This window comes from Hippopotamus amphibius, chromosome 5, assembly GCF_030028045.1.
Source record: "Hippopotamus amphibius kiboko isolate mHipAmp2 chromosome 5, mHipAmp2.hap2, whole genome shotgun sequence".
Classification (NCBI taxonomy): Eukaryota; Metazoa; Chordata; class Mammalia; order Artiodactyla; family Hippopotamidae; genus Hippopotamus; species Hippopotamus amphibius.
Window position 1 is genome coordinate 48,860,881 of NC_080190.1, and position 9,972 is coordinate 48,870,852.

The following is a 9,972-nucleotide window of genomic DNA, read 5'->3' on the forward strand; positions in this document are numbered from 1 at the left end:
TTGGGATTAACAGAAACACACTACTGTATATAAAATAGATAAAAACAAAGGTCCTACTCTGTAGCAAAGGGAACTATATTCAATACCTTGTAATGACCTATAATGGAAAAGAATCTAAATTTTTAAAAAAATGAGCAGAGCAACTAGATACACGTTTTTCCAAAGTAGACATACAAGTGAACAGTCAGTACATGAAAATGTGCTCAAAATCACTAATGGAAATTCAAACATCACCAAGGGAAATGCAAATCAAAACCACAATGAGATATCACCTGACACTTTCAAGACCTTGTGACTCTTTCACCTTGACATTTTCATTCTGCATATGGTCTCCCTCAGAGCCTGGTGGACCTGCTTGTTCCGTAGAGTGTAGATGACAGGGTTCAGCAGTGGGGTCACCACCGTGTTCACAAGGGCAGCCTCCCTGTTGAAGTCCAGCCTGTTCACTTGCTTTGGTTTCAGGTATATAAAGACACAGCTTCCGTACATCAGAGAGAGGACAATGAGGTGAGAGGAGCAGGTGGAGAAGGCTTTCTGTCGCTCCTTGGCTGATGGGAGATGCATGATTGTGATTACTATGTTGCTGTACGCAATGATGGTTATGATGAGGGATGTCAAAAGGATACACAGAATGAGGACAAAGGCCAACTTTTCAACAGACCTGGTGTCAGAACAGGAGAGATGGATCAGAGGACCGAGGTCACAAAAGAAGTGAGGGATGACACGGGGGCCACAGAAGGATAATTGGAACACCTTCACCACCAGACAAGTAACAAGAGTGAAGCCCAAAGCAAAGCAGGCTGTGATCAGGAGGAAGCAAGTCTTCAAGTTCATGATGGTTGGGTAATGAAGAGGCTTGCAAATGGCCAGGTACCGATCCAGAGACATCACTGCTATGAGGAGGAAAGCTGCTGCTCCCAGAAATATTAAGAAAGAGGCTTGTATGAAACAGGCGGCAAAGGAAATCGTTTGCTTGCCTAAAAGGAAGATGACCAGCAACTTAGGAATGACAGCACTTGTGACACAAGACTCAGTGAAGGAGAAAATGCTGAGGAGAAAGTACATAGGTGTCTGGAGCCGGGAGTCAGCACAGGTGATGGTGACTATGAGTGCATTGGCTGCAATGGACAGCAGGTATGCCAGCAGGTGCATCAGAAAGAGGACTTTTCCCAGGTGCTGAACAGCAGGAAACCCCTCCAAGGTGAATTCTTGGACAGTTGTCCCATTGCCCATTTCCATGGGCACTTCTTTCCACAACAGCATCACCAACTGCTCTTAATCTAGAAGAAAGATATTACAACAAGCACAAAAGTCTTAAGGGAGCATGAGATCAAGTTATTTGACTCCTCTAGAAAGCATCCAGGCAAATAGCAGTCTTGCAGTGAGTTGTTTCTTGAACTAGAAGGGCGTGAGTTCAATACCATTTCAATATTGACTTTTAACCCTGGAGAGATGGGTCATCTTTGGAAAGTTAAATTTTGTAAATTTCACTTTCATCCTCTGTAAAATGAAGATGTAAGTATCTATGTGTTCATGTTCTTGTGAGGGTTAAGTAAGATAAGCATGTAAGTCACTGACATACGATGTCAGTGTTTCTTTTATGTTCCTCAAAGTCTAACTTTAATATTAGGGTCAACTGTATACTCTTAAATACAGGGTGACCAGTAGGCAGAGTCACTGACATTTGCATATTTATGCAATAAATTATTGCATTTTACGTTATTATCTGTTTATAAATAAGAATAACATAATATTATGAATATTCCCTTTAAGTATCCCTTTTAAAATATACAATAAATTCTAGGGTCCAAAGCATCACCATCATCAGCATCACCATCACCGTCATATTTATGAGGACTGTAAGACTGCCTGATACTTTTATGGTCATCAAGACTCAGTATTTCTACTACTCCCCACGATAATGATGAGGGTCAGTTAGGTTGCCTCAACCCCTTAGTCTCCAAAAGGAGAAACTGAGGATTAGAGAAATTCCAGCACAATTTGGTCACACAGCTGGGACTTTAGCTAGATCTGCCAGAATCCAAAGCCCCAGTGTTTCCAAATGCTGTGACAAAATATCTTTAAATAGGAATATTTGTTGATAATCTCTCAAACTAAAGTGAAAGCTTAGCTTTATTTACCTTCATTTTTTTCTATCCTGTTAAAATCTTTTAATGCATTACTTACTTATAAAAAAACACGGGCCTTAGAGATGATCTCCTTTAGTACGAACACTTTACGGAGGAGACTGGAGACCAGAGACATTGTATAAATTGTAAACCCAGGAATTACTCCACTCTTCTGAGGCTCCATGCTGGCAGGTAAGATGTGTGGTGAATGACAGTAGTTCACAGGATTAGCCCACTAGGAAGGATATTTTGAGAACTTGGCAGCTGCACACTCACTCTTAGGCCAAAGCTCAATGAACATTCTCCTTCTCTCTTCAATCCCCTCAATAAAACACTTTTCTTAAGATGACAATGTTTGGCTCTCGCATCTCAATAGTAAACGGAAGGCCTGCTGTGTGGAGTGTGTGTGTGTGTGTGTGTGTGTGTGTGTGTGTGTGTCTCACTAAACCTGCCATGAGCCAAGTACTCTGAAGTGATGCTTATGCAACCAAACTGCTCACCCCGGAGTGGCACTGCCCCCAGGCAGCCTGAAGGTACCTCTGCTTCTGTTCCAGTTTACCTCCAGTTTACCACTGTCCCTGACACAGGCACACACAAGTCGCCTCATGAGGGACGGGGATGCCTCCTCTTGAAGTTAGTCTCTTCCAAGGAATCAAGAGATTTCTCTGGGATGTGGAGAAGGGATTGGAAAAGGAAACTCCTTTGTCATACCGTGTTGTCCTCAAATGGGGTGACTATACATCCCATGTTCCCAACGTTCCTGGTTGACAATGTCTTGATTCTAGAGCGCAGAATTTTTCATACCACAAGGCTTCTTCTCAGCCTTGACCACTGAAATCCCAGAAAGGAGCAGACAGAATAAAGCAATCACATTTCACTGCCCCATTCTGGGTGAAAGCTTGGTTCTGGAACTACTGAGGGTTCCGATTAAAGGTGTGGCTCTGCCTCCCCCAGCTGCTAACAGCCCAGCCTAACATGCTGTCCATCTCCTATACCAGCTAACAGGAGCAGGCAGCTTCTTTTGAGTCCAGCCCTGGGAGCTGCTAGGACAAGGCTCCTTCTGCTGCAGTACACCGTTGTGCTGACACATCTGCTGCTAGGCACCTATTGCACTATGCTCCTCCATCATATGCTCACCTTTCCACGTGAGAAGCATCATTGTTCCACTGTATTATTGACACATGCTCCTGACGTGCACGTCTGAGGCCTCTGTAATAGTGGCCTCATGACACTGTTTGGTCACCAAGCAGGATGTACCCAGCCAATAAGCAGAGAGCCCAGGCTCCCAAACTGCATTAGGAACTGAAAGGACAGGGACAGAAAGTAAAGACAGGGCTGGGGGAAGCCAACTGGTCGCTGTTGAGAACAAGGGTCACTGGCACACCCTTATAGTTTTCTCCCCATTGTCTATGGTGACACTGGCTCCCAGATGTCCACGTTGTTTTCTGCCAAGATTTGTCCAAGAAATTATACAACTTAATTTCCCAAGGGCTCCTAAAGTCCCAATTTGAATGTTGCTATCTATTCGAGGTTAAAGTCTAGATTAAAATTATCTACATGGGATGTGTGCACTGAGGCCAGAGCACTGAGGTTTAAGAACAGAGTTTATCATGAAGACGGGCTGGATCATACACTGGATTTTGTCAGGCTTTGGGAAGGATACTGGATTCTGAGGAAGGAGGTTGGGAAAATCCACCATCCACACTCAACCATTCTTCACGCCTCTACCAACATTATGATTCTTTTCATTGGATATTTCTGTCTGAAGGATATTTTCGTTGCCCTCCTCAATTTCTTTGAAAAAAGGGGAAGCACAAATTTCTTCCTCTTCAGGGAAGAAACAGGAACACTATGTGGTATCTTTGACATCTCTAACATGGCCAGCCTCTCTTTTTTAAATAAAATCTGTAACGTGGATGCTAGAGTTCTTCAAGATACAGGAGAGGAAGTTTGAGACATGACCTCCACTGTGAAGAAGCTGTTGCCATAGCAACCACTGGTTGGAAGCCTGCTTCTCCTCCTGGGTACCTCAGCTGGGCTGCTGTGACAGGAGTGACCCATTTTTCTTCAGCCTCTGGCTTCCCATTGAAAGCCAAGGAAGGCAACTAAGTTCCCAGAGTATATTTTCTGGCAATCCCGGGGCAAATGGTAGCTGTCTGGAGATCTGTCTCAATATCTCTTCACCAATCTTCAAAGTCAAAGCAAATTTCACAGAAAATTTCAGGAGTTTTTATGTGTGTCCCCACTTCCCACAAATTGACAAAATGGTTTCCATAACATCTGTCCTTCTACACACGCTGGTTTCAATCTAGGCCAAATGTGGACCTCCTGGTCATAACCTCTATTGGGAGTTAGGGAAAACAAAGAATGATGGGAGATGAATTACAGAAACTGGAACAAAGTGAGACTATACATATTAATGCCCAGAAAAAGCCTCATTTGCATGGGGTTGTTTATTTTATTCAGTGTATGATGAAGAAATACTTCTCCCACGTGAGCAAGTCTCAATGCCTACAAGAGCAACCGTAGTGGGAAGGTGGAAGGAGAGTGGGCTAGAATGTGGCCTGATGAAAGGCTTGTGGAGGGGACACACAAACAGAAATGGGGGGAACCTCCTATACTACACATCTAGCTTAAGGGGTGGAGACCTGGCAGGAAGAAATGTTTCAAATTTACCTTGCTCTATGTTTCTCTTTTCTGGATAGTGTCTTCACAGCTCCGAAATATCCAGTTTTTCTTTCTGCTTCTTAATGATACTTTGAGGTCTCAATTATCTTTGAATTTTTCAATATTCCTTGTGCTTTGAGGATTTAGTTGGCCAGTTAGAGTAATGAAAAGCATAGTTCTTTAAATTGTATTTGTCATTAACAACACATGGAATAAAACAAATATCCGCTTGTGGATTTTCCTCTGCAGAATACTATTATGTTTACCACTCTGTCCCTAAGCCAGTCTTGAAAAATAAGATCACACTAATAAGAAATTAGATAATGAGAAATTATATTTTTAAATATATCTGGTTAATTAGACCAGTACAGGGAAAGGTTTTGATTTCTATATTAACTACCTGAGTAAGAAGGCTAAGCAAGGACTAAGGAAAGGTGAAAAGATCCTGCTGGGGGATGGAGTCAAGACGGCGGTGTGGGAAGACGCGGAGATCGTGTCTCCCCACAAATAAAACAGTTGCCGGAGGCCGGCAGGGGACCTGAGGCCCAAGCACACCGCAGGAACCCTGCAGCAACCGGGTAGGACCTGGGGGAAGTCAGGAGGGCGGGGAAGGGGAAGCCGGACTGGACCAGAGCCCCTGGGGGGTGACTGGGTGAGGGGGGAGGTTCCCACCTGGAGGGGCCGCTGGGGGCTGGGGAGATCAGGAAACTGCAACTGGGTTTCTCCCGCCCAAGAGGCCAGGAGGCCTGCTGAGCTCCCCGGCTTGGGGGCCTGCTGGGCTCCCCAGCGGGGTCCTCCACCCTCCAGGGCCCCCTCCAGGCTGCCTGGGTCCTGGGGGTGTGGAAGGAGGGAGGAGGGGTGAGGAGGTGGAGAGGCGGACTGGTGGGGGTTGGGGCTTTGAGATTGGGGGATGGGGAGGTGAGAGGGCGTTTTGCCTGCCCTCTTGGCCAGGGAGGCCGACTGGGCTCCTGGGCCTGGTCCTTCACTCTCCGGACCCCTCCAGTTGCTTGGAACCTAGGAGAGTGGGGGGCAGGGGAGACAAAGAGAGGCAGACAGGGACCCTACCAGACTGGGAGATCTCGGGAAGTGCCACAGGCGTTACCCTAGCCCAGTTGGCTCTGGGAAGCCTGTTGGGCGTCAGAGTCTGGTCTCCTGCCTTTCAGTGCCCCCTGCAGCTGTGAGGGCTCTAGGGGAATAGGAGAGAGGGGATGAGAAAGAAGAAAACCCAAGGGGGGAGGGACTCTGAGACTGGAGGACTAGGGGAGGTGCCTAGCATCTTTCCCACCAACTCGGGCCCAGGGAGCCTGCTGGGTACCTTGACCTGGTCCTTTGCTCCCAGGACCAGAGGCATTCCTGGGCCCCTCTGCCTCACTGGGCCTAAGCCCCATTCCCCACCACCCCCAGGGCCTTTTCTAAGCTTAGGCCCTGCCCATTGCCTAACTAACCCCCCCTCACCCCTGCCCTTGGATAAGCCCCATCCCCACAGCCAAGGCCTTTTCTGGCTTTTTTTTTTTTTCTTTTTCTTTTTCTTTTTTTTCTCCCCATCTCCTCACTTAGGCTATTGCAGTTGTTTTACCTTCCAGTCATTGCTCCATCTTTTTTTTTTTAATTTTTTTCTAACACATCTGTTAGTTTCCTATTATCGTATTTTTTATCTTGCTATTGTCCTGCTGTTCTACTACTTTTTTTTTTTTCATTTTTCCCTGCTCCATACAGCTTGTGGGATCATTTTGTTTGTTTGTTTGTTTGTTTGTTTGTTTAAGAACTTTTATTGAGATACAGTTAACAGACAATAAACAGCATATATTTAGAGTGTACAATTTGGTATCCCAATCTCCCAATTCATTCCCTCCCATCCCTCCCTGCTTTCCCCACTTGGTGTCCATATGTTTGTTCTCTACATCTGTGTCTCTATTTCTGCCTTGCATTTCCTCTTTCATTGTTGTTAGCATTTGCCTTATGTACTGAGGTGCTCCTATATTGGGTGCATATATATTTATAATTGTTATCTCCTCTTCTTGGATGGATCCCTTGATCTTTATGTAATATCCTTTCTTGTCTCTTGTAACATTTTTTATTTTAAAGTCTATTTTATCTGATATGAATATCGCTACTCCAGCTTTCTTTTGATTTCCATTTGCATGGAATATCTTTTTCCATCCCCTCACTTTCAGTCTGTATGTGTCCCTAGGGCTGAAGTGGGTCTCTTGTAGATAGCATACATATGGGTCATGTTTCTGTATCCATTCAACCAGTCTGTGTCTTTTGATTGGTGCATTTAGTCCATTTATATTCAAGGTCATTATCAATATGTATGTTCCTATTATCATTTTCTTAATTGTTTTGTTTTTATTTTTGTAGGTCCTTTTCTTCTCTTATGTTTCTCGCTTAGAGAAGTTCCTTTAGCATTTGTTGTAGGGCTGGTTTGGTGGTGCTGAATTCTCTTAGCTGTTGCTTGTCTGGAAAGCTTTTGATTTCTCTCTCAAATCTGAGTGAGATCCTTGCTGGGTAGAGGATTCTTGGTTGTAGGTTCTTCCCTTTCATCACTTTAAATATATCATGCCACTCCCTTCTGGCTTGCAGAGTTTCTGCTGAGAAATCAGCTGTTAACCTTATGGGAGTTCCCTTGTATGTTATGTGTCGTTTTTCCCTTGTTGCTTTTAGTAACTTTTCTGTCTTTAATTTTTGTCAATTTGACTACTATATGTCTTGGCGTGTTTCTCCTTGAGTTTATCTTGCCTGGGACTCTCTGCACTTCCTGGATTTGGGTAGCTGTTTCCTTTCCCATGTTAGGGAAGTTTTCAACTATAATCTCTTCCAATATTTTCTCAGGTCCTTTCTCTCTCTCTTCTCCTTCTGGGACCCCTATAATGCAAATGTTGGTGCATTTAACATTATCCCAGAGGCCTCTTAGGCTGTCTTCAGTTCTTTTCATTCTTTTTTCTTTATTCCTTTTCACATCAGTGATTATCACCATTCTGTCTTCCAGGTCACTTATTCGCCCTTCTGCCTCAGTTAATCTGCTATTGGTTCCTTCTAGTGTATTTTTCATTTCAGTTATTGTGTGCATATCTCTGCTTGTTTGCTCTTTAATTCTTCTAGGTCTTTGGTAAACTTTTTGATCTTTGCATCCAGTCTTTTTTCAAAGTCCTGGATCATTTTCACCATCATTATTCTGAATTCTTTTTCTGTAGGGGTGCCTATCTCCTCTTCATTTAGTTGTGTTTCTGGGATTTTATCCTGCCTCTTCATCTGGTACAAAGTCCTCTGCTTTTTCATTTTCTCTATCTTTCCGTGGATGTGGTTTTCAGTTCCACAAGACGAAATACTACTGATACTGCTTGATCCTGCTGTCTGTCCTCTTGTGGAGGAAGCTATCTAGGAGGCTTGTGCATGCTTCCTGATGGGAGGGACTGATGGTGGGTAGGGCTGGGTGGGTGGAGCTCAGTAAGACTTTAATCCATTTGGTGGGCAGAGCTCAGTAATACTTTAATCTGCTTGTCTGCCAGTGGGTGGGGCTGTTGGTTGTTTGGCCTGAGGCTACCTAGCACTGGAGCCTACAGGCTCTTTGGTGGGCTAATGGCAGATTCTGGGAGGGCTCACACCCATGAGCACTTCCCAGAACCCCTGCCGCCAGTGTCCCCATCTCCTTAGTGAGCCACAGCTGCCCCCCACCTCTGCAGGCAACCCTCCAACACTAGCAGGTAGGTCTGGTTCAGTCTCCTATGGGGTCACTGCTCCTTCCCCCGGGTCCTGGTGAGCACCTGTTTTTGTGTGCCCTCCAAGAGTGGACTCTCTGTTTCCCCCAGTCCTGTGGAGGCCCTGCAATCAAATCCTGCTAGCTTTCAAAGTCTGATTCTCTGGGGATTCCTCCTCCTGTTGCTGGACTTCCAGGTTGGGAAGCCTGATATGGAGCTCAGTACCCTCACTTTAGTGGGTGGACTTCTGCAGTATAACTGTTCTCCAGTTTGTGAGTCACCCACCCAGCATTTATGGGATTTGATTTTAACGCAATTGCGCCCCTCCTACTGTCTCATTGTGGCTTCTCCTTTGTCTCTGGATGTGGGGTGTCTTTTTTGGTGAGTTCCAGTGTCTTTCTGTCAATGATTGTTCAGCAGTTAGTTGTAATTCCAGTGCTCTTGCAAGAGGGAGTTGACTTGTGGGATCTTGATACACAAGCCCAGTGACAGGCCTGAGCTCCTGAGGTGGGAGCTCTGAGTCCAAAACATTGGACTAACAGCGAAATCCAGTTCCCAGGGAATATTCATCAGAGTGAGGTCTCCCAGAGATTCTCACCTCAACACCAAAACCCAGCTATACTCAACAGCCTACAAACTCCAGTGCTTGAAACCTCAGTCCAAACACCCAGTGGGACAGGAACACAATCCTGCCCATCCAAAGTGGGGGGAAAATGAGATGACAAAAAAATATGTCGCAGATGAAGGAACAAGGTAAAAATACACAAGACCAAATAAATGAAGAGGAAATAGGAAAACTGCCTGAAAAAGAATTCAGAGTAATGATAGTAAAAATTATCCAAAATCTCAATAACAAAATAGAGAAAACACAAGAAACAGTTAATAAGGACTCAGAAGAACTGAAGAGCAAATAAACAATAATAGATAACAAAATAAACAAAATTAATAATACTCTAGATGCTCTAAACAGCAGAATAACTGAGACAGAAGAACGAATAAGTGAGTTGGAAGGTAGAATGGGGGAAATAGCTGCCACAGAGCAGGAAAGAGAAAAAAGAATAAAAAGAATGGAAGACAGTCTCAGAGACCTTGGTGAAAACAGTAAGTGCACCAACATTCGAATCATAGGCATCCCAGAAGAAGAAGAAAAAAAGAAAGGGTCTGAGAAAATATTGGAAGAGGTTATAGTGGAAAACTTCCCCAACATGGGAAAGGAAATAATCAAGTCCAAGAAGTGCAGAGAGTCCCAAACAGAATAAACTCAAGGAGAAATACACTGAGGCACATATTAATCAAACTAATGAAAATTAAATGCAAGGAAAAATATTAAAAGCAGCAAAAGGAAAGCAACAAATAACATATAAGGGAAAAGCCATAAGGATAACAGCTGATCTTTCTGCAGAAACTCTGCAGGCCAGAAGGGAGTGGCAGGATATACTTAAGGTCTTCAAAGAGAAAAACCTACAGCCAAGAATACT

General features: G+C 44.3%; 1 protein-coding gene across 1 annotated transcript; it reads right to left on the reverse strand.

Moving 5' to 3' along the window:
* Nucleotides 1-300: 300 nt before the first annotated feature.
* LOC130853022 (olfactory receptor 6C74-like) lies at nucleotides 301-1,263 on the reverse strand. The gene has a single exon (XM_057734110.1). It carries the CDS (start codon nucleotides 1,261-1,263, stop codon nucleotides 301-303), a length of 963 nt encoding a protein of 320 aa, XP_057590093.1.
* Nucleotides 1,264-9,972: the final 8,709 nt, after the last annotated feature.